We start from the raw sequence: 26,559 nt of genomic DNA on the forward strand, positions 1-26,559 counted from the left end.
AGGAGTTTAGCACTTTCTATGTATGGGAAGATGCAAGAGTCTGGACTCATTGAAATTATTCCTTTCATATGCATCTCAGCTATCTGGAGCCAGTATCCTGAGTTTTTCACATCCTGAGCTTCCTCGAGGCTCACCCTAGGGAGTGGCTGCAGTCTGATGCTGTGAGATCGCAGATATTCTTTTCTTTCCTGAGTGCCATTACGGCTCAGGAGCTCACAGTGGAGGGCTGGAACTGCTGATGACCTCCTTGTTCACTGATATGGCAGGAAATACCCAATTTCTCAGACCTATTCTCTCTCTTCTCACCTCATCTTCTCATGAGCACACACCATATGCAATTATCTTTAATGTAATTTTCAAGAGCATTTGCTCATTCATTCTTTACTGATTCATTTAATAAATACTTATTGAGTAAAGATGACATGCTAGAGAAATCTGAATGAATATCCTTTTATTCAATAACAAATATCTAATCAAGCTGAGTAAAAATCTTTTGGATGGGCCATGCTGTCAACCTTGACATGACTACAATAACTAAGCATAGTATGATCACTCCAATCTGGTTACTGCTTTAATTTTGCAACATGGACCTATCCCAAATTATACTTTATTTCAAATAAAACAACTCATCTTTTCATTATTTGAAACATCTTTAAAGTAAGTATCAGGTTTTCCATATCAGTCATGTATCAGAGCACTAGGATGAATGCCATCCCCAGGTGGAGGGCTCAGTTGGTGGAAGCCCAGGATTAAAGAACGCCTGGCTGGGCTGCTGGTCCAGTAGCTAAGAAGCTACCCTGCAGCGCAGGGGACATGGGTTTGATCCCTGATCTGGGAAGACCCCACATGCTGTGGAGGAACTAAGCCCATGTGTCACAACTACCAAGTTCGTGCTCTCGAGCCCACAAGCTGCAGCTCTACAGAAGCCTGTGCGCATAGAGCCTGTGCTCCAAACAAGAAAGATGCCACCACAGTAAGAAGCCCATGCACCACACCTGCTGCAACCAGAGAAGGCCCACATGTAGCAACGAAGACTCACCACTGCCATGCATTTTTTTAATCTTTAAAAAAGAAAAGACTCCACGGCTTTATTCTCTGGACAGAGAGACACTTTGCCTCAACACTGGCCAGATGTCTCAAAAATAAAATACCCTGCCACTGTTTACCAAGGACATCAAAGGAGAAGATATTGACTGATGTTTACAAAAGACGACCGTGAGCCATCAGTAAGTAATATTACCCTCAGAGAAGGAGACAGGGTTCCAGTCAATTTCATCAACAGCAAGTGAAACTTAAGCAAAAGCTTGGCTCCAAAGGAAATGTGGAAGAGAGCACCCAACAGTGCTCTGACCAAACACTTGCAGCTCTGAAGACAGGACTGAGCCAAAACAGGGAGCAGAGGGCCTCAGCCAGCAACCTCACGTCTCGGGGTCGTTCAGCTGTTTTCCAGCTGGGGGAGCCCAGGGAAACTTTCTGCACCTTGTTGGCCTTGCTTTCATCATACATACGAGAGGTTTGAATAAATGATTTTTAGGAACAGTCCAACTCTAAATCCTCTGTGATTCATATAAAAATTACTGAATGACATGGAAAGAAACTACACCTAAATCAGAACAACTGTCTCCAACAGGAAAGGAACTCTTCTGGGCATGGTGCAGGGGAAGAGCTCTTAGGAGGGAGGGGAGGACAAACTATAATGCCCAGAAAGACTCAACTGTGGTGGAAAATGTTATCACAATGAAAAATAAAGGCCCTGTTATTTATTCAGCTAGGTTCAGCTAATATCCAAGAGACATCTAGAAAAAAAAGACTGGATTAAGTCCAAAATTCAGTGCTTATATAGACAGAAGATCATATTGTCTGCCAATCAGTAGTGGATTTATGTATCTGTAAATGGAAAGACAGAAAGAGCTGATTGCTTACATTTTACTGAAAATGATAACACTATATCATTGCTCTTTGGGGACTCATTTTTTTTAAGCAGGCAAAATTCGACAGGCTTTAACAATAAAATGCATATAAAGACATTTGAAATCTAAGCGATCTCTTGACATTTGACTAAAAGTCAAAGCAGTGGACCACAGGACAAATAGAATACTTCACCCATGAAGGGTGACTATTAGCTTTGTTTCATGGTCTGTAAATGACTTATTAAACTCCTCTATAAAGTTTTATTACTGTTCTAAACCCATTAATAACTGTCCTCACTTTAAATGTCCTACTGTTTGCAGAATATGCCAGCAGCGGGCTGCAATGTCTGCCTGGCATTAGATTTTTTCTCTAAAACTAAGGATATAAAAGAGAAGGCATTGGACACACTATGCAACACTGATTATATCATTTAAAAGAAAACAGAAAGAGCCAGATGTTAGTTGTCTCTCTCTGTATGGGTATAACCTGCTTGGTTTCACATTTCCATCTTTAGTTCCTGAGTGTCAGCATCCTAGACAGAAGGGAATAAAAGTGAATGTGTGTTTCAGCACATTGGGAAAGCACTTAACAGAGAAAACAATTTACATCTTAATAGCTTTCTTTCATTACATCGACTCCTCCTCTGCTGTTCATCTTAGAGGTTGCAGGAATATTTGCAAACTATTGGTGAGTATAAAGAGAATCACAAAATTTCTAGGGCTATCAGGATCTCTAGAGGCCATAAGCCAACCTCCCATCCACACTGGAATCACTTCTCTGCTTGGTCTCCCTTGAAGACTGATGGCACTCAGTTTGTCCTGAAGTTGACCTCTCCCTACTTAAGTCTTCAAACTGTTGGAAAGAACTGTCCTATGCTGAACAAGAAGTGATTGCCGTGGAACTTTCCCTAAGACCCAAGGTCCTGCCTATGGGAACAACTCACAGCATGAATCTCCTCCTGTTTCCCATGACACATCCAAAGACAGCGCTGGAAGCTCTCATTGGTCATCTAGCTTACAAGTCGCACTTCCCAGCATCCTCTGCTGCTCCTTAGAAGGAATGGTTTCGTTCGGCCTCTCCATCTTGAATGCCTAAGCGAAGAAGCTTCTAGTTTTATCTGCAACATTTCCCCCAGAAGTGAACTCAACATCCCTCCTTACACAGAGGAGACATCAATGCCCCAGAGTTGGGCCATCAGAGAGCAGCCTGCCTCCGGAAAGTACTGTGGTCGAGAACTTGAAGTGCATACATACAGGGAAAACAGAGATGAGAAAATCAGGCTAAATTCATGGAAACCTCAACAGTAAGACACAGGACAAACACAAATATAGGGAACATTCTACTCATTTACAACACTCCATACATTTAAAATTAGTAAAGTGGGAATGTTAATATTAATTTCTTTTCCCTGGCTTGTGTTTGATAGGAAATTTTCAGGACCTTTTGATTCTCCAGCTTCAAGGAAGTTACTTCCAAAGTGAATTTGCTATCTCATGAAATACATACATTAAAAAAAACTTTCTTTTTAATTTAGTCTTTGCTGCCAAAATAATTGCTACTCTCAAAATATCCATGGTCTTTGTTGAAAACTGTGGCATCTCTGCTGAAAAGTGGCTGCCCAGTCGGACTTTCCAATGCCCAAAACTACATCCTCACATAGCCCAGACACCAGATGTCACTGATCAATGTGAGCAAGAGGGACATGTATCATGTTCAGCTGGGGTTTTTTGTTAATTTTGGTAAAAATACATATCTAACATAAAACTATTATAACCATATAATTCAGTGACACTAAATACATTCATAGTGTTGTGTAACCAATGGCACAATTGCCAGACCATCTTCACCATCGCAAACAGAATCCCTGTACCCATTAAATAAAATTCCTCACTTCCCCCTTCTCCTAGCCTGTGCTAACCACTATTTCACTCTCTGCTTCTATGAATTTGTCTATTCCAGGTACCACGTATAAGTAAAATCATACACAATGTGTCATTTTTGTGTCTGGCTTCTAACATTTAGTATAATATTTTCAAGGTTCATCTACATTGCAGCATGAATCAGAATTTTCTTTCTTTTTATGACTGAATAGTACTCTGCTATACGTCCATCTCACATTTGCTATCCATTCATCTGCAGATGCGCTTGCGAATTATTTCTGCCTTTTAGATATTGTGAATAATGCTGCAATGAACATTCATGTGTAATTTATCTGTTTAAGGTTCTATTCCATTTCTTTTGGGCATATACCTAGGAGGGGAATTGCCAGATCATATGGTAATTCTATGCTTCACTTTTGAAGAATCACTATTGTCTTCCATAGCAGTCATACTATTTCACGTGGCCACCAGCAATGTGTGAGGGTTCCAATGTCTCCACAACTCATCAACACTCATTATTTTCCTTTTTTTCATAAAAAAAAAAAAGTTTGGATCCTAATAAATTTGAAGTATCATCTCATTATAGTTTTGATTTGTATATCCATAATGACAAATAATGTTGTGCATCCTTTCATGTGTTTATTGACTATGTGGTTGGGGTTTTTTTGTTGTTGTTTTTAGAAATATCTATATGAGTCCTTTGCCTCCTTTTGAATTAGGCTGCTTGTTTCTTTGCTGTCAAATGTTCTCGCCACAAAAAGGAAATGGTAATTATGTTGTGTGATATAATTGTGTATCAAATCAACACAGTATATATGTAAACTATATCTCAATAAAACAGAAAGAGAAAGGAAAGAGAGAGTGGGATGGAGGGAGCACAGAAAGAAGGAAAAAAGGATTCTAAAAATAAATATCTATTTATAAATAAAAAGAACAGTGGCCATTCAGAATGGCCATTATTAAAAAGTCTACAAAAAATAAAGAATAGAAAGAGTGCGGAGATAAGGGAAGCCTGCTGAACTGTTGGTGACAAAGTAGACTGGTACAGCTACTATGGAAAGCACTATGGAGGTTCTTTAAAAAACTAAAAGCAGAATTACCACATCATCCAGCAATCCCACTCTTAGGCACATATCCCGTGTGTGTACTCGGTCGCTCAGTTGTGTCTGACTCTTCTGTGACCCCATAGACTGTAGTCCACTGGCCCCTCTGTTCATAGAATTTTCCAGGCAAGATTACTGGACTGGGTTGCCACTTTCTCCTCCAGGGGATCTTCCTGACCCAGGGACTGAACCCATGTTTCTGGCATCTCCTGCCCTGGCAGGCAGATTCTTCACCACTGCACCATCTGAGAAGCCCCAGTCATATATTCAGAGGAAACTCTAATTTGAACAGATACATGCACCCCAAAGTTCACAGCAACACTATTCACAACAGCCAACACATGGAAGCAACCTAAACACCATCCACATATAAATGAATAAAGAAGAGGCGGTATGTTACACACATACATCACACACAGGTACTTACATACACATGAATACTACTCAGTCGTTAACAAAAGAATGAAATAATGCCATCTGCAGCAACATGACCTATAGACTGTCATACTAAGTAAGTAAGTCAGGCAGAAAAAGATAAACATATGGCATCATTTATCTGTGGAATATGAAATATGATACAAATGAACTCAAGTTCAAAATAGAACCATTCACAGACCAAAAACAAACTTATGGATACCAGAGGAGAAAGGGGTAGGGGGATGAATTAGGAGTCTGGGATTGGAAGATGCAAGCTATTGTGTATAAAAAACAATGAGGGCCTACTGCATGGCACAAGGAACATAGTCAATATCTTAAAATAAACTATAATGGAAAAGAATACCAAAAAGTACATGTGCGTGTATATATTTGGACTGGCCATTAGGTTCGCTCGGGCTTCCCATGTGCTGTATGGGAAAATCCAAATGAACATTTTGGTCAACCCAGTGTGTATAACAATCACTTTGCTGTACACCTGAAATTAACACAACACTGTAAATTAACTATACTTCCATTTTTTAAGAAGGGGGCTCTAAGATCATATTTGTGAGATTTTCAGTACACTGTATTATAACTTACTGGAGTGGGAAAGCTGTGATTTAAAATGTCTGATGCTGCATTAGAACCTAGTAACTTATCTTGGGCTTCACTTTTCTTACTTTAATGATCTGCTTATATGGCCCCATAAGAGGGCTGCTCAGCTATTTTTAGTACTTATTTTCAAATACTTATGCTAAGTTTACTAATTATACATGACAAACCTGCATATATTATCATTCAATCCTCAAATCAAAGCTACGGAATGGGTGCCATTATCCTAAAGAGATCTCACAAAATAAACTGTAGACCTAGGATTCAAACCCAGCTATTTCAATGACCACACCATGTTACTTTCTTCCACTCACATGCTAACTTCTTAACTTTCTCCCTAAATAATGGATTCATATCCTTCCTTTTTTCTTGGAAGATAACTTTAAAAGTCTTTCAGTAGCCCTATAACGATTCATAGGAGGCTCAACTCATTGTATGCTATTTCCCGACACTATTATCGATTCACACCTGCTATGTGTCCCTCCTTCCTATTTTTAACATGTTTTTAATCTGACCTTGCAAAGAGCTTGTTAAATGTCTTTTTCTTTTCGTTCCTTGAAAAACTTTTCTGATAAGTGATCATATGGTTTGAATATCTCAAAGTATTTCAGATTAAGAAGCCTAAGTGAGCACTGGTCAGTAGACTCTTAGGAAGGGGAGTGAAGACATGCAGGCCAATCACTCTCAATGGAATACTAAAGAAGGAAAAGTGGACAGTTCAATCTATCCAACACATAATTCTTCATATTTCAAGATTAAGGTAAGACAAAATAAAAGCAATGAGTAAAGAATCATTGCTTGTAAGTCCGTAACTCCCCAAAATGGCTCTGCAGAGCCCAGATTACGTTCTCAGTCTCTGCCCATGCCTTTTATCATGCTTCAAAGCAACAGGATCTGCTCCTTGGAGATGAGTTCGCAGGATTCCAAAAGTGGAGAAGTGGAGAAGAACTGATGAAAAAAAATCAGTGAGCAGCTCAAATTTAGCCCCTTTGGCGGCCTAAGAAGACTCCAATATCCGCAAATCAATCAATGTAATTCACCACATTAACAAATTGAAAAATAAAAACCATATGATTATCTCATATGCAGATGCAGAGAAGGCCTTTGACAAAATTCAACATCCATTTATGATAAAAACTCTCCAGAAAGCAGGAATAGAAGGAACATACCTCAACATAATAAAAGCTATATATGACAAACCCACAGCAAACATTATCCTCAATGGTGAAAAATTGAAAGCATTTCCCCTAAAGTCAGGAACAAGACAAGGGTGTCCACTTTCACCGCTACTATTCAACATAGTTCTGGAAGTTTTGGGCACAGCAATCAGAGCAGAAAAAGAAATAAAAGGAATCCAAATTGGAAAAGAAGAAGTAAAACTCTCACTGTTTGCAGATGACATGATCCTCTACATGGAAAACCCTAAAGACTCCACCAGAAAATTACTAGAGCTAATCAATGAATATAGTAAAGTTGCAGGATATAAAATCAACACACAGAAATCCCTTGCATTCCTATACACTAATAATGAGAAAGTAGAAAAAGAAATTAAGGAAACAATTCCATTCACCATTGCAACGAAAAGAATAAAATACTTAGGAATATATCTACCCAAAGAAACTAAAGACCTATATATAGAAAACTATAAAACACTGATGAAAGAAATCAAAGAGGACACTAATAGATAGAGAAATATACCATGTTCATGGGTCGGAAGAATCAATATAGTGAAAATGAGTATACTACCCAAAGCAATTTACAAATTCAATGCAATCCCTATCAAGCTACCAGCCATATTTTTCACAGAACTAGAACAAATAATTTCAAGATTTGTATGGAAATACAAAAAACCTCGAATTGCCAAAGCAATCTTGAGAAAGAAGAATGGAACTGGAGGAATCAACTTGCCTGACTTCAGGCTCTACTACAAAGCCACAGTCATCAAAACAGTATGGTACTGGCACAAAGACAGACAGAGAGATCAATGGAACAAAATAGAAAGCCCAGAGATAAATCCACACACATATGGACACCTTATCTTTGACAAAGGAGGCAAGAATATACAATGGAGTAAAGACAATCTCTTTAACAAGTGGTGCTGGGAAAACTGGTCAACCACTTGTAAAAGAATGAAACTAGATCACTTTCTAACACCGCACACAAAAATAAACTCAAAATGGATTAAAGATCTAAATGTAAGACCAGAAACTATAAAACTCCTAGAGGAGAACATAGGCAAAACACTCTCCGACATAAATCACAGCAGGATCCTCTATGATCCACCTCCCAGAATTCTGGAAATAAAAGCAAAAATAAACAAATGGGATCTAATTAAACTTAAAAGCTTCTGCACAACAAAGGAAACTATAAGCAAGGTGAAAAGACAGCTTTCTGAATGGGAGAAAATAATAGCAAATGAAGCAACTGACAAACAACTAATCTCAAAAATATACAAGCAACTTATGCAGCTCAATTCCAGAAAAATAAATGACCCAATCAAAAAATGGGCCAAAGAACTAAATAGACATTTCTCCAAAGAAGACATACAGATGGCTAACAAACACATGAAAAGATGCTCAACATCACTCATTATCAGAGAAATGCAAATCAAAACCACAATGAGGTACCACTTCACACCAGTCAGAATGGCTGCGATCCAAAAATCTGCAAGCAATAAATGCTGGAGAGGGTGTGGAGAAAAGGGAACCCTCCTACACTGTTGGTGGGAATGCAAACTAGTCCAGCCACTATGGAGAACAGTGTGGAGATTCCTTAAAAAATTGCAAATAGAACTACCTTATGACCCAGCAATCCCACTGCTGGGCATACACACTGAGGAAACCAGAATTGAAAGAGACACATGTACCCCAATGTTCATCGCAGCACTGTTTATAATAGCCAGGACATGGAAACAACCTAGATGTCCATCAGCAGATGAAAGGATAAGAAAGCTGTGGTACATGTACACAATGGAGTATTACTCAGCCGTTAAAAAGAATTCATTTGAATCAGTTCTGATGAGATGGATGAAACTGGAGCCGATTATACAGAGTGAAGTAAGCCAGAAAGAAAAACACCAATACAGTATACTAACACATATATATGGAATTTAGAAAGATAGCAATGACGACCCTGTATGCAAGACAGGAAAAAAGACACAGCTGTGTATAACCGACTTTTGGACTCAGAGGGAGAGGGAGAGGGTGGGATGATTTGGGAGAATGACATTCTATCATGTATACCATCATGTAAGAATTGAATCGCCAGTCTATGTCTGACGCAGGATACAGCATGCTTGGGGCTGGTGCATGGGGATGACCCACAGAGATGTTATGGGGAGGGAGGTGGGAGGGGGGTTCATGTTTGGGAACACATGTAAGAATTAAAGATTTTAAAATTAAAAAATAAATAAATAAATAAATAAAAATAAAAGGGATTAAAGAGGCAGGAAAATAAACACAGTGTGTGGTCTTTAGTAAATCTAACAAGCAATGACTGAAAAAGTGAACAAAAAAAAAAAAAAAGAAGACGACGACTCCGGCGAGTACTGCCTTATGGATATCAGGTTCTCCACACACACACACACGGAGGGAAGAGGCCTATGAAACCGCACTGCAGAGGAGCGCCGACAACACACGCGGCCCCGCGTCTTCTGGGTGGGACCGCGAGCAGGTGCAGAGGCGCAGAGAACTTACTCAGGACACGAGCGTGAGCACCTCTCTGGGTGTCAGCGCACCTCTACTAAACAACTACTCTGCCTCAGCGACTGCGCCGCAGTTACCGTGGAGAACAGGAAGGGCAGGCTCCGGTCTCTGGTGGGGCTTTCATCCTAGCAGATGGCATGGACAGTAACTAATTCTATAGCTCATGTTTTCATTAAGAGTGAAACGTGTGCAACAAAGGAGAATACGGGGTATCACGGAAGGTTTTCTGGAGGAAATGGTGTTTGGACTGAGCACTGACGGACGGAAGAAGGGAAGAAGGCTGGGGAACGGTGGGTGGGGCCGCACAGAGCAGAGAGCAGCGCAGCGCCTGACAGACCCAGAGACGAGCTGGCCGCGGCCACAGCGCAGACAGGAGAGGCGGCGGTGGCGCGAGAGGCAGCTGGTGAAGCAAGAGCTGTCTGTTATGGTGATGATTCCAGTCTTGCTCCCAGGAGCAGCAGAAAGCTAGCAGAGCAAGTAATGTGGTAAGATCTGCCCCCTCAAGTGATCACTCTGGCAGTTGCTACATGAAAAATAGATCAGAGGCTTGTCATCTTCTCCAAGACTCTCCTGGTCCTAAGGTTAGTCCTACACAAATCATGAAACAATGCTCAATGTCCTTAACTTTGGGGGAACTGCAAATCAACACCATGTGTGACATCACTTCACACCATTAGGACAGCCATAATGAAAAAGGAGGCAAGATAACAAAGAGTGGAAAGGGTATTGGAGAAAACTGGAATCCTCATAACCTTGTTGGTGGAAATTTTCAGTGGTGTGGCCACTCTGGGAAACAGTGTGATGGGGAAAATGGAAAGGGAAAAGGTGGAAGTAGTGACAGAGATTATTTTCCTGGGCTGCAAAGTTACTGCAGACAGTGTCAGTAGCCGTGACATGAGGAGACTCCTTGGAAGGACAACTCTGACAGTCCTGCTGCTGCTGCTGCTGAGTCGCTTCAGCCGTGTCCAACTCTGTGCGACTGCACAGACGGCAGCCCACCAGGCTGCCCCGTCCCTGGGATTCTCCAGGCAAGAACACTGGAGTGGGATGACAATCCTAGACAGTCTATTAAAAAGCAGAGGCATCACTTTGCTGACAAATGTCTATATAGTCAAAGCTATGGTTTTTCTAGTGAAAAGTGAAGTTGCTCAGTCGTGTCCAACTCTTTGTGACCCCATGGACTGTAGCCTACCAGGCTCTGAGGAGCCTCTCATTCCATGGAATTTTCCAGGCAAGAGTACTGGAGTGGGTTGCCATTTTATATAGTCAAAGCTATGGTTCTTCTAGTAGTCACGTACAAATAAGAGAGTTGGACCACAGAGAAGGCTGCATGCTGAAAAATTGATACTTTCCAATTGGGGTGCTGGAGAAGACTCTTGAGAGTCCTCTGGACAGCAAGGAGATCAAACCAGTTAATTCTAAAGGCAATCAACTCTGAATATTCATTGGAAAGACTGATGCTGAAGCTCCAATACCTTGGTCACCTGATGCCAGGGGCCAACTCACTGGAAAAGACCCTGATGCTGGGAAAGACTGAGGGCAAGAGGAGAAGGAGGCAACAGAGAATGAGATGGTTGGATGGCATCACTGACTCAATGGACATGAGTTTCAGCAAACTTTGGAAGAATAGTGGAGAACAGAGGAGCCTGGCGTGTTGCAGTCCATGGGGTCACAAAGAGTTGGACAGGACTTGGCAAATGAACAACAACAACAACATTACCTTATTGAACTATATCTTGTCAAATTTAAGCAATGTTGTATCTTACATATTTCCCCTATATTCATTTAAAATGAGAACAATTTCTAAAAGTAATAGCTGAGTTAAACCTACTCATCACATAAGAATTTACTTCAGATTCAAAACTTCACACAGATAGGAAGCTAATAGGGGAAGTTTGTTAATGCAAAGTTTTAGTGATACCAAGGTAGTGAGAAATAAGAAAAGTTCAAATACGTGATGAAAGTGAAAGTGTTACTCACTCAGTCGTGTTCAACTCTTGAGACCCAATAGGCTGCAGCCTGCCAGGCTCCTCTGCCCGTGGAATTCTCCAGACAAGAATACTGGAGTGGGTTGCCGTGCCCTCCTCCAGGGCATCTTCCTGACCCAGAGTAAGTAGGTAGTCAGTAATTACCAACCAGTTTCCTCATCTTCGGTTCAAACTGAACTGCAGTCCGGCCATGTTTCCAGATCGCTGTGGACAATAGTGACCCTGTGCTCCCCGAACGCACAGCCAGTTCTACTGGTTTTTCCTCTCCGCTCAGTGTTTCCTCCGCTGTGGCTGCACTGGCCTCCCTGCTCTTCCTCTCCCACCAGGCAGGCTCCCACCTGGATTCACAGCCACTGTTCTCTCCACCCGCCTTCACCCAGGTATCTGCATGGCTGCTTCCTCACTTCCTTCCAGCTTTTACTTCACAGTGATGCCTTCCTTGGCTCCCCAGGATAAGATTTCAACCCTACCTCCATGCAGACACCTCTAGCCCTCTTTTTCTTATCTCTTAGATTAGTGTTTATCATCACGTGACATCTAACATTATCTAACATAAACTTTCTTGTTCATTGTTTTGGTTCGTGGTTTATTTTTTCCATCACAATGGAAGCGCCAATGCAGGCAGAAACCATGCCGGTTTTGTTCACTGTTCATTCCTCACACCAAGAACAAGGCCTGGTATATAAATATTTGTTGACAGACTCAATGAACTAGATAAGAGTGGGAAATTATCTGTTTTGTAAATAAAATCTTAGAGACACAGTCATGCTCATCCCTTTCTGTATTTATTCTCTATGGCAATTTTTGTGCTATAGGAGCAGAATTAAGTAAGATGTATGTATTTATTATGATTTTTATATTAAGCCCTTAGGGCAAATATTCCATTTTTTCTTCATGCATCTTCACGCAACTATGAAGGCAGTAATCTCTTCTGACTATATTCATTTAAATTTAATTTTCAGTTTTTCTTGAGTTGAATCATAATTTAACAACTAAATTTTACAAATATGTTGATGTGAAGATTTGAGAGCAGTTTTGGGAGAATCTGAATTAGGTACTGTACAAGAGGGGCTGGAAACCCATGGCCAGGGGGTTGGCCACCTAATTTTATAAAGAAAACTTAAGGCACAGGGCCATAACCACTCACATCTGGATTCTCTGTCCTGCTGCCTGCTATACTGGCAGAATTGAGCAGTAGCAGCAAAGATCACATGGCCCTACAAGCCTAAAGTATTTATTCTCTGGTCCTTTACACAAAAAGTTTGCCAACGTCACCTCTTTAACATCATTCTGAACATTATCCTTAAACGTAAAAGAATCGAAGAGAGCTATTAAGTACACCGTCAAAGCCCAAACAACTCTCACAGTAATTTTCTGGTCTCTTGAGGAAACACCAACTTAGGCAGTTTTATAATATACCTAGCAAGAAATGAGTGTTTTGATTTCCGACACACCATAAACCCATGAGGACAAACGTAATTTCTCTCAACGGTCCTTTGGAGGTGCTACAGTTTTTTGGCTGCTGCAGTGTGTCATGTAAATCCATTATGCCGACAGCTCTGCTGCTAAGACTGGAGCTGGAATTAATATCCATTATCAAAAGGTCACTGCACAGGAATGAGCCGGCATCCAATTTTAAATGTTAATAACAGTAACATTTTTTCAAATATAAACAAAAGGTCTCACTTTGTTTTTTTAATTATTTCCCTAAACACTTCATTTAAAAATGAAAATGTTAAAGCAAAAAACCTGGATGATACAACGCAACTACACACTGGTGACATGTTGATGACCCTACCTCTCAGAGTCTGCATGCTTGTAGGATGCACAGATGCTGTGTTGAGGTTCTCACCTGTACTACCTACCACCCCTCACTGAGTCTACGATGCCAGAGATGTAAGGAACCACATCAGTTTATGCACCACTAACAAAGAGAAAATGCTGCCACTTACACGGCACACACTTTATCACTTAGAACTTCACCTCACACTCAATGCGAGTGCTCTGAGACATATTCTGATATGGATTTTCTCATACATTGCCTTTATGACACACAAAAAGGGATGTCTAAGTACATTTAATTGGTTGAGTTTTTCTTAAAAGTTCTTCCCATTTGAAGACTGACTCCTCTTATTCGTCAACCTGGAATCATCCAGTATCTGTACTGTTTCTTTTTTTTTTATAGTTAAAGTTTAATTTCTTTTTTTTTTTAATTTTAAAATCTTTAATTCTTACATGCGTTCCCAAACATGAACCCCCCTCCTACCTCCCTCCCCATAACATCTCTCTGGGTTATCCCCATGCACCAGCCCCAAGCATGCTGTATCCTGCGTCGGACATAGACTGGCGATTTGATTCTTACATGATAGTATACACGATAGAATGTCATTCTCCCAAATCATCCCACCCTCTCCCTCTCCCTCTGAGTCCAAAACTCCGTTATACACGTCTGTGTCTTTTTTGCTGTCTTGCATACAGGGTCGTCATTGCCATCTTTCTAAATTCCATATATATGTGTTAGTATACTGTATTGGTGCTTTTCTTTCTGGCTTACTTCACTCTGTATAATCGGCTCCAGTTTCATCCATCTCATCAGAACTGATTCAAATGTATTCTTTTTAACGGCTGAGTAATACTCCATTGTGTACATGTACCAAAGCTTTCTTATCCATTCATCTGCTGATGGACATCTAGGTTGTTTCCATGTCCTGGCTATTATAAACGGTGCTGCGATGAACATTGGGGTACATGTGTCTCTTTCAATTCTGGTTTCCTCGGTGTGTATGCCCAGCAGTGGGATTGCTGGGTCATAAGGTAGTTCTATTTGCAATTTTTTAAGGAATCTCCACACTGTTCTCCATAGTGGCTGGACTAGTTTGCATTCCCACCAACAGTGTAGGAGGGTTCCCTTTTCTCCACACCCTCTCTAGCATTTATTGCTTGCCGATTTTTGGATCGCAGCCATTCTGACTGGTGTGAAGTGGTACCTCATTGTGGTATTGATTTGCATTTCTCTGATAATGAGTGATGTTGAGCATCTTCTCATGTGTTTGTTAGCCATCTGTATGTCTTCTTTGGAGAAATGTCTATTGAGTTCTTTGGCCCATTTTTTGATTGGGTCATTTATTTTTCTGGAATTGAGCTGCATAAGCTGCTTGTATATTTTTGAGATTAGTTGTTTGTCAGTTGTTTCATTTGCTATTATTTTCTCCCATTCAGAAGGCGTCTTTTCACCTTGCTTATATTTTCCTTTGTTGTGCAGAAGCTTTTAATTTTAATTAGATCCCATTTGTTTATTTTTGCTTTTATTTCCAGAATTCTGGGAGGTGGATCATAGAGGATCCTGCTGTGATTTATGTCGGAGAGTGTTTTGCCTATGTTCTCCTCTAGGAGTTTTATAGTTTCTGGTCTTACATTTAGATCTTTAATCCATTTTGAGTTTATTTTTGTGTGCGGTGTTAGAAAGTGATCTAGTTTCATTCTTTTACAAGTGGTTGACCAGTTTTCCCAGCACCACTTGTTAAAGAGATTGTCTTTACTCCATTGTATATTCTTGCCTCCTTTGTCAAAGATAAGGTGTCCATATGTGTGTGGATTGATCTCTGGGCTTTCTATTTTGTTCCATGGATCTCTATGTCTGTCTTTGTGCCAGTACCATACTGTTTTGATGTCTGTGGCTTTGTAGTAGAGCCTGAAGTCAGGCAAGTTGATTCCTCCAGTTCCATTCTTCTTTCTCAAAATTGCATTGGCAATTCGAGGTTTTTTGTATTTCCATACAAATCTTGAAATTATTTGTTCTAGTTCTGTGAAAAATATGGCTGGTAGCTTGATAGGGATTGCATTGAATTTGTAAATTGCTTTGGGCAGTATACTCATTTTCACTAAATTGATTCTTCCGATCCATGAACATGGTATATTCCTCCATCTATTAGTGTCCTCTTTGATTTCTTTCATCAGTGTTTTATAGTTTTCTATATATAGGTCTTTAGTTTCTTTAGGTAGATATATTCCTAAGTATTTTATTCTTTTTGTTGCAATGGTGAATGGAATTGTTTCCTTAATTTCTTTTTCTACTTTCTCATTATTAGTGTGTAGGAATGCAAGGGATTTCTGTGTGTTGATTTTATATCCTGCAACTTTACTGTATTCATTGATTAGCTCTAATAATTTTCTGGTGGAGTCTTTAGGGTTTTCTATGTAGAGGATCATGTCATCTGCAAACAGTTAAGTTTTGCTCCATCAGAACATGGATGCAGGACAGTACTATGATGCATCTCTTCCGAGGTGTCTGGGTTCACTTACAGGACACTCATACTCATTCCACAAGGTTCAACACACACATGCCAGCAGCAGAAACTACCCTGGGACTGCCATCTGGATAGCAGTGTTGATGTACCGATTTCTGAGATATTAAAAGGTGAGGTGGGAAAACGTATGCTTTAGAATTCATCCCTCCACTAACTGCTAGTGTGTGGTCCGACAATGAAATTCAGTCAAACACTCGCCTAACACAGCACCATACTGAAGCACTTAAAGGCAGAGATAATCATTTCCACTTCATCTGCACTACAGCTCACTTATAACAGAATGATTTTCAAAGTATTAACATTACAAGTAACTGTAATGTTTGGAATAGGAAATTTAATTCTGTATGAAATGTAATGAATATATACATCGATGACTGAGCCAGAATTGATCCAAAATAAAAACTAACAAGACTTTATTCAAACCAGCCACAAACATTCAAGTCCATACGGTGGCAGATCATTAGTGACGCCTCATGTGGCCACACCCCACTGAATCTGAACACACTCTGGGCTGGCAAGCACTCAACAGATCTCTTACCCAACTTTGGAAAAAGCAGGCACACACTGAGTAGCCAAGAAGTCTGTAGAGCAACAGAGTATAATGAAAAGACAGACCTGGTGTATCTCTGGAGAATGGAAACAGACTTTCTGCAGTCACACGGCTCTCCTTCCCCCTAACCACTAGCAAGGGCCAGGAAAGTGATCCCAGCCTCAGTGTACCCCTGGAACCCCACACTTACCTGCTTCCTCACCCCACCACACTTGCAGCCTAACCACCTTTCTTAAGACCACCTGGACTCCTGATGATTTTATTCTAGCAGGCAGTAAACTTCCTTGTGAATCTTTGGACCTTGAAGGGCTTAGTCTTATTCTTTGTTAGGACAGGTCTGTAGTTTAATTCATAGCCCAAAGAATTAGTCCAGGGCTTCCCAGGTGGTGCTAGTGGTAAAGAACCTGCCTGCCAATGCAGGAGACATAGAGACACGGGTTCAATCTCTGGGTCAGAAGATCCCCTGGAGCAGGAAATGGCAACCCACTCCTGAAAAAAATCCCATACACAGAGGAGCGTGGCAGACCACAGTTCATGGGGTTGCAAAGATTTGGACACGACTGAAGTGACTTAGCATAGCATGCACAGGACATGGCTGAAATGCTATGGAAGGTCTAGACTAGCATCTGGATTCAGGCTGATGTAACTTTACTTAGGTCCGAAGTAAGGTACTATCCGGTAGCTAGGCTGGAATTCTTACATCCCCCATGAGCATAATCTTTGCTGTATCAATCCAGCTCTCAACCTTATGGCATCTGCACTGTCCTCTTTCTAGGCCTAACAGAATCCTGTTCTGTGCATGTCCACTGCAGCCCAGCCCTCACAAAGGACCTGTGTGAAACCTCACGTAGACTTCTGGGCCCGATCCCTCTTTGCATCTTCTCTTATGCTCTGCCCTGTGAACCTTCACTAGTTCTCATCCCTGAACACTGAACTCTTTCTCCCTAACTCGGCAAGACCTTGGTTTTCTTCTTGGACCCTGCTTCCATAAACAGACAAAAAACAAGCAAAGAGAACAAAAACAAAGAGTGTTATGAGGTTCACCTCGTGTTTCCCTTCTCAAGGCTCAGAACCCAATGTTGCTTGTTTTCCAGTGACTGAAAACAAACTGCTTCACATGTTTTGTTGAATTTTCCTGTTGTTTTGGTGGGAGGGCATGTTAGTATCAGTACTGTCAAGACAGAAATCCTATATGCATTTTCCCAAGTATACATATTAAATCATGAAAACTGACCATATATTAGCTACAAGAAAACCTTAATAAATTCTAAAAGGACAAAATAGTACTGCCGAAACTTGCTGACCACAGTGCAATAAACTAGACAGAACAAAATTAATAAAACAAAATACACTCTCACTGTTAAACAATTATTGTCTTAATGAAGGAACGTAAACCAAAACTGAAATATATGTAGAAAACAAAAAGGATGAATGCACTACAGATCAGAATCCAATACTGGAAGAAAATTCATAGCTTTAAATATTTTAGTGATTAAGCAAAAAGGAGATAAATGACTTAAGCATCTTATTCAAAAAGACAGAAAAAGAATGAAAAAACAACTTCATTCACAAGGAGTGAATCAGTAGATAAAAGAAGAATTTTTTTTAAACTAGGACTAATATGCAAATTTCCAAACTGGCCTAAAAATTATATGCACATTTGTCTATGTACACATTTGTATTATGCACACATAATAATTAAAACCATTATCTTAACTAATCAATAAAATTACAAAAGTGCAATTACATATGTAATATATATATTTTTTGGAGTATATGTATTATATATAAATATATATATAATATATGTATTCAAATACACATATAAAATATATATTAAAAATGGAAGCAGGAAGTTAACTTCTGAAACCTAAGAAAATAAAAGAATTATGAGAAGCTATTCTGTCTCCAAGTCTATAGATTTGAAAGTGTGTGTGAAACGAAGACCTTCTAGGAAAATATACTATCCTATAATTGACTCTATAAAAGATGGGAAATGAAAAAAGATTTATTATCACTGTAGAAATACAGAACGGTGTCAAAGAGCTATCACAGCTACCGTTCCTTCAAGAAAGAGTACCAGCCATATGGCTTCACAAGGGAATTCTATCAAACTTTTAAAAGATAATATCCAAGATATCTAAACTGTTCCAAAGCCCAAGGAAGAAAGAAAACGTCCTTAAAAAGAAAAAGAAGCAATACAGCAATAACACTAGAATCCAGCAAAAAAGAAAGAAACAAGAAACAAAACTATAGATCAATCACACTTATGAACAGCAATGGAAAATCCTGAATAAAAGATTAACAAAAACCTGAAGCAGTACAATTAAAGAATATTATATCACAATTAACTGTGCTTACTGATACAAACACTAGGGTGGCTGCATATTAGATACTCTTATTAAATATAATCCATGACATGAATAGATCCAAGGAAAAATCATTTGATCATTTCCAGAGGGGTCAAAAGTCATCATTATTTATTTATTATTATTCATTCTTGATTGCAAAAGATAAAATGTAAACACTTCCTTAACCAGAAAAAAGATTCTGAGGCAATAACAAGATATCCTCTATATTATTCTCTTTGAATCTTGTAATTGGACTAGAGAGAAAAAGTAGAACTATAAAAATTAAAGACTCTTTCTATTTGCATTCGTTATTATTACATAACCAGGAAGTAAAGAGAATCATCTAAGCCATCACTATGGAAAGTAATAAGAGAATAAACCTAGGGACAAAGTTAATAAACAGAAATAAAAAAACTTTCAAACACATACTTAAAAAAATAATTGAGAGCTATACTGGTAGAAAATTCCTTATTTCCGATAGCAAGTAAAAAAGGATAAAATACCTGGGGAGAGATAAACAGGAAGAAATACATATGGCCTATATAAAGAAAACTATAAAGAAAGTAAGTCAAACAAATGGGAAAACATAATATGCTCTTAGATCCAGAGACAAGTAATCTCATGTGCCCTGACAGAAGTATAAACTGTCAGGCTGCTTACAATAACCTGTCACTACCCATGGAAATTACAAACATATATACCCCTTGAGAAGGAAATGGCAACCCACTCCAGTGTTCTTGCCTGGAGAATCCCAGGGACGGGGGAGCCTGGTGGGCGGCCATCTATGGAGTTGCACAGAGTTGGACACGACTGAAGCGACTTAGCAGCAGCAGATACCCCTTGATCTAGTGATTCTAACCCCAGGAATTTACTCTGTAGATAGTCCTGCTCCCATGTGAAGGAATGTGTGCTTAAAGTTATTCATTACAGAACTGTCTGCAAAAGCAAAAGATTGGAAATTACCCATATCCATTAGATTACTGGTGGAAACAGTGGCTGACTTTATTTTTCTGGGCTCCAAAATCACTGCAGATGGTGATTGCAGCCATGAAATTAAAAGACAGTTGTTCCTTGGAAGAAAGCTATGACCAACGTAGACAGCATATTAGAAAGCAGAGACATTACTTTGTCAACAAAGGTCCATCTAGTCAAGGCTATGGTTTTTCCAGTAGTCATGTATGGATGTGGGAGTTGGACTATAAAGAAAGCTGAGCACAGAAGAATTGATGCTTTTGAACTGTGGTGTTGGAGAAGACTCTTGTGAGTCCCTTGGACTGCACGGAGATCCAACCAGTCCATCCTAAAGGAGATCAGTCCTGGGTGTTCACTGGAAGGACTGATGCTGAAGCTGAAACACCAATATTTTGGCCACCTGATGCAAAGAACTGACTCACTGAAAAAGAGCCTGAGGCTAGGAAAGACTGAAAGAGGGAGGAGAAGGGGACAACAGAGGATGATATGGTTGGATGGCATCACCAACTCAATGGACATAGGTCTGGGTAAACTCCGGGAGTTGGTGATGGACAGGGAGGCCTGGCGTGCTGCAGTTCAACGGGTCACAAAGTGTCAGACACGACTGAGGAACTGAACTGAACCCATAAAACAAAATAGGATGCTGCTATATAAAACGATAAATGTTTCAATGTACTAAAATCCCTCAACTCTTGGCAATATTTATTACTGTTGAAAATGCACATTCTTCTTAAGGGAGAAAAAAACACATTTCCAACATTTAGGTATAGTGACCAATAGAAACACAACTCTAAATGTTGAGGAGGGGGGAATCAGAACCGTGACTTAAAGATTTTATCCACTGATCTTGGGTTTTTTTAATTCACTGATCCTTAAAGATTTTATCCATTTATCTTGGATTTTTTTATTCATTGATCCTATCCAAGTCTTATTTTCATGAACATTCAAATGAGAGATTTTATTAATATAAAAGTAGTAAACACTGTGTTTAAGATGTAACCATATTACCAACTTGATCCATAGATTCAATGCTGCTGCTGCTAAGTCACTTCAGTCGTGTCTGACTCTGTGTGACCCCACAGACAGCAGCCCACCAGGCTCCCCAGTCCCTGGGGTTCTCCAGGCAAGAACACTGGAGTGGGTTGCCATTTCCTTCTCCAATGTATGAAAGTGAAAAGTGAAAGTGAAGTCATTCAGTAGTGTCCAACTCTTCGCAACCCCATGGACTGCAGCCCACCAGGCTCCTCCATCCATGGGATTCTCCAGGCAAGAGTACTGGAGTAGGGTGCCATTGCCTTCTCCAAGATTCAATGCAATCCCAATCAAAGTCCAAGCAAGTTATTTTATGAGTATGAACAAGCTGATTCTAAAGTTTATATTAAGGAGAAGAACCAAAGTGAAGGACTGATGCTACCTGACTTCAAGACTTACCTTAAAGCTACAGTCATCAAGACAGTGGGTACTGGTGAAAGTATAAAGCAAACAGGTCAATGGAAGAGAATAGAGAGCCCAGTAACAGACTTGGACAAATACAGTTAAATGACCTTTGACAAAGGAGCAAAGGCAACACAATGGAGCGAAGACAGTCTCCCCAACAAACAGTGCTGGAACAGCAACATACCAAAAAAAAAAAAATCTACCTTATACCCTTCACAAAAAGTAAGTCACAATGGATCACAGGCCTAATTGTAAAAATTCAAAACTACAAAACTCCTACACAATAATGTAGGAGAAAACCTAGATGACACTGGGTACGGTGAAGACTTTTGAGATAATAACACCACGAACACGATCCATAAAAAAAAATTGATAAACTGGACTTTGAGATAATAACACCATGGACATGATCCATTAAAAAAAATGATAAACTGGATAAAACTAAAACTGTGGCTTTGCAAAAGAATTAAAACACAGGCCACAGATTGGGAGAAAATATTTGAGAAAGACACATCTGATAAAGGACTTTATCCAATATATGCAAAGAACTCTTGAGAGAAGATATACAAATGGGAAACAAGAATATAAGAAAATGCTTCACATCGTATACCATCAGGGAAAGGGAAATTAAAACAAGGAGCTACCATGACACAGAACGTCCAAAATTCAGAACACTGACAACACCCCGTGCTGGCGAGGGTATAGAGGAACAGAAACACTCATTCACTTTGGGAATGCACCATGGTAGAGCCACACTGGAAGACAGTTTGGCATCCCTTAAAAAATGAAATAATCAGCATACTATTAGCAAGTGCACTCCTTGGTATTTACCTAAAGGAGTTTAAAACTTATGTCCACACAAAAATCTTAATACATATATTTATAGCAGCTTTATTCATAATTGCTGAAGTCTGGAAGCAAACAAAATGTCATTAGGTGAATGGATTAACAAACTGCAGTACCTCCAGACAACAGAGAATTTTATTCATACTAAAATGAAATGAGCCATCAAACCATGAAAACACATGGAAGAGCCTTAAATAAATATTACTAAGTGAAAGAAGCCAATCTGAAAAGGTGACATATTGTATGATTCTAACTTTATGATGTTCTGGAAGGGGCAAAACGATGCAGACAGTAAAAAGATCAGTGGTTGCAGAAGGCAGTGGGGATGAACAGGTAGAGCACAGAGGACTGTTAAGGCGATGAACATGCACTGTACCATATAATAACGATGGATATATGTCATTAGGCATGCATGCTCAGGCACTTCGGCTGCATCTGACTCTTTGTGACCCCATGGACAGACGCCTGCTACGCTCCTGTGTCCATGGGATTTTCCTGGCAAGAATACTAGAGTGGGTTGCTATGCACCCCTCCAGGAGATGTTCCTGACCAAGGGACTGAACCTGTGTCTCCTGCGCCCCCTGCATTGCAGGCGAGTACCTTATTGTTGAGTCACTGGGGAAATCCCAAATGTCATTATACATTTGTCCAAACACAGAGAAAATACAACATCAAGAGTGACCCTGAATGTAAACTATGAACTCTGGGTGATTATGATATTAGTGTACATTTATCTTTGGCAAAAAAAAAAATACCACTTTGGTGAGTGATATTGATAATGGAGTATGCGCTGCATGTGTGGGGACAGGGGTTATATGGGAAATTTCTGTACTGCCCTCCCAATTTGGTTTTAAACCTAAAACAAATTTTAAAAAAATTGAACTCTTCAATTGAGCTCTTTAAAAACTTTTAAAAGTTTTTCATTTCAGTATTACAGATATGCATAAGATGTAAAGCCACCCTCAACTCATCCAGTCTCATTTTCCAAGGTGATTTTGACCATATGTTTTTATTTTGATTGGCAGCAAAAAGTCTACATAGGATGCTTACATTTCCATTTCTTGATCGATCATCTGTGGATGGATGCCTATTGATTTTGTGCCATGAACGAGAATGAATTAACTCTGAGACACTATCACAGTCCAACCAGACTTCCCATTTGTGCTGGTAATGTTTTCATTATTTGTAGACCTTTAAGCATCTATTTTGATTGATCAACTCTAAGTAGTACTTGTTAACTGTCTACTATGTGAGATGAAGAAACTTACAAATAGGCAAAATTCAACATAATCAAAGATGAATTCTAAGAAGCATTTACCTTGTTCATAAAGTAGCTTCATATTCGAACCTTTGCAGGCAACCAGATTGTTCAGCAATGCAACCACACTTTGCATGGTGTTACCCAGAATGTTCTCCTGATGTTCCTGCAACAGAGTACCATTTTCATCATAACTGTACAGAAACAGAGTAACATCATTACATCATAAAAAAGACAAATGGTCACATGGCCGACCTCCCTTCATTCTTTGCACAAGGCTGGGTGATTATCTTTTTCCACTCGAAGGGGGCACAGTTTGCTCTGTGTTAAGGTCCCATCGGTGAGTCAGGTGAGCTGGGAGGCAGCGTGAACCACTCAGGGCACAGCATGGTTGCGTGCTGTCCCCTGCCCACGCGCTGAGGGACAGCACTCTGCCCTTGGGGCCTCTGACGGGCAACTAAGGAGTCGGAGTGACTAGAGATCTAGTACGTGGAACTTATGAAACCACACCTGAAAGGGACTTTGAGATCACAAAAGGAAACCTTCTTAAAGGAACATTTCTGCAGTTTTGAGAGTCGACTGTTACTGCTGTCTTCCTTCCTCACTCTTACACCTGGCTGGTGACACTGAATATGCCTTACTGCAGCACTGCTTCAGTGTAATGAGCTCTACGGGGACCTGGAGGAGTGAACTCTGCTTTCCCTAATGCTTCACATCGCATTGCAGGGAGTGACTTTGGTCCAATTTCTCATTGACAAGACACAAAAGATAACTTCTTTCTAACTTTCTAAGGGATCCCAAAGATTTTCTTTTCAAATACTTTTAGAGTCACAGCAGAGTTGTAAAGACAGCATACAGAGTCTCCATACACCCTTCACCCAGCTTCCCCTGTTAGCATCTTATCCAACCAACGTACACTCATCAAAACTAAGGTATCACTGGTACAGTGCTAATAACAAAACTAAAGACTATTCAAATGTCACATTTTCTGCTAACATCCTTTTCTGTTCCAGGATCCAGTCCAGGATCCCATGTTGCATTGAGAATTAAGTCTTTTTTACAACTTTTATTTACAAAGTGCCCACTGTTTTAGGTACTTGGTTTATATCAGTGAATAAAAGAGAAAAAAAAATTTTTTTTAATTTCCAAAAAAGCAGCCCCACCCTTGTGGAATTTACATGTAGCAGTGGAAGAAGACAATAAATACATTCTATGTTAAAGGATGAAACACACTGCAAGAGGAGACAGGACAGGGGACAGCAGTTTGGGGGTGCTGTAGGGGAAGGTTACAACTTTAAACAAAGTAAGGCATACCTCCTTCAGAAGACCGCATCTGACCACATCTGGACTGGTACTTTTATTATTGCCAGGTTCTATTTGCTTGTTTGTTTTGGAATAGTCACATCAATGTTCATGGAGCCTGGCACTTTGCATGATGTACTCTGCATATAACTTAAATAAGCAGGATGACAATATACAGCCTTGACATACTCCTTTTCCGATCTGGAACCAGTCTGTGGTTCCATGTCCAGTTCTAACTGTTGCTTCTTGACCTGCATACAGATTTCTCAGAAGGCAGATAAGGTAGTCCGGTATTCCCATTTCTTTTAAGAATTTTCCACGGTTTGTTGTGATCCACACAGTCAAAGGCTTTGGCATAGTTAATAAAGCAGAAGTAGATGTTTTTCTGGAACTCTTGCTTTTTCCATGATCCAGCGGATGTTGGCAAGTTGATCTCTGGTTCCTCTGCCTTTTTTGAATCCAACTTGAACATATGGCAAGTTCATGGTTCATGTACTGTTGAAGCCTGGCTTGGAGAATTTTGAGCATTACTTTGCTAGCATGTGAGATGAGTACAATTGTGTGGTAGTTTGAACATTCTCTGGCATTGCCTTTCTTTGGGATTGGAATGAAAACTGACCTTTTCCGGTCCTGAAAACTCCACTGCTGAGTTTTCCAAATTTGCTGGCATATTGAACACAGCACTTTCACAGCATCATCTTTAGGATTTGAAATAGCTCAACTGGAATTCCATCACCTCCACTAGCTTTGTTCATAGTGATACTTTCTAAGGCCCAGTTGACTTTGCATTCCAGGATGTCTGGCTCTATGTGAATGATCACACCGTGATTATCTGGGTCATGAAGATCTTTTTTGTATAGTTCTTCTGTGTATTCTTGCTACCTCTTCTTAATATCTTCTGCTTCTGTTAGGTCCATACCATTTCTGTCCTTTATTGGGCTCATCTTTGCATGAAATGTTCCCTTGGTATCTTTAATTTTCTTGAAGAGACCTCTAGTCTTTCCCACTCTATTGTTTTCCTCTATTTCTTTGCATTGATCGCAGATGAAGGCTTTCTCATCTCATTGCTATTCTTTGGAATTCGGCATTCAAATGGGTATACCTTTCCTTTCCTCCTTTGCCTGTAGTGTCTCTTCTTTTCTCAGCTATTTGTAAGGCCTCCTCAAACAACCATTTTGCCTTTTTGCATCTCTTTTTCTTGGGGATGGTCTTGATCCCTGCCTCCTGTACAATGCCACGAACCTCCATCCATAGTTCTTCAGGCACTCTATCAGATCTAATCCCTTGAATCTCTTTGTCACTTCCACTGTATAATTGTAAGGGATTTGATTTAGGTCATATCTGAATGGTCTAGTGGTTTTCCCTACTTTCTTCAATTTAAGTCTGAATTTGGCAACAAGGCCACATGATCTGAGCCACAGTCAGCTCCTAGTCTTGTTTTTGCTGACTGTATAGAGCTTCTCCATCTTTGGCTTCGAAGACTAATCAATCTGATTTCAGTTTTGACCATCAGGTCATCAATAACCTCAGATACACAGATGACACCATCCTTATGGCAGAAAGTGAAGAAGAACTAAAGAGCCTCTTGATGAAAGTGAAAAGACAAGAGTGTTGGCTTAAAACTCAACATTCAGAAAACTAAGATCATGGCATCCAGTCCCATCACTTCATGGCAAATAGACGGGGAAACAATGGAAACAGTGAGAGACTTTATTTTCTCGGGCTCCAAAATCACTGCAGATGGTGACTGCAGCCATGAAATTAAAAGACACTTGCTTCTTAGAAGAAAAGCTATGACCACCCTAGACAGCATATTAAAAAGTAGAGACATTACTTTGCCAACAAAGGTCCATCTAGTCAAGCCTATGGTTTTTCCAGTGGTCATGTACGGATGTGAGAGTTGGATCATAAAGAAAGCTGA

General features: G+C 39.9%; 1 protein-coding gene across 1 annotated transcript in view; it reads right to left on the bottom strand.

Moving 5' to 3' along the window:
• ULK4 (unc-51 like kinase 4) overlaps nucleotides 1-26,559 on the bottom strand; it is a 489,483-nt gene that overhangs the window by 213,422 nt on the left and 249,502 nt on the right. Inside the window, exon 31 of the mRNA XM_068982354.1 lies at nucleotides 23,397-23,502. Coding sequence (XP_068838455.1) covers nucleotides 23,397-23,502 — 106 coding nt within the window. The remainder of the gene's footprint in view (nucleotides 1-23,396; nucleotides 23,503-26,559) is intronic.

Source organism: Capricornis sumatraensis, chromosome 10 (assembly GCF_032405125.1).
Source record: "Capricornis sumatraensis isolate serow.1 chromosome 10, serow.2, whole genome shotgun sequence".
Lineage (NCBI taxonomy): Eukaryota > Metazoa > Chordata > Mammalia > Artiodactyla > Bovidae > Capricornis > Capricornis sumatraensis.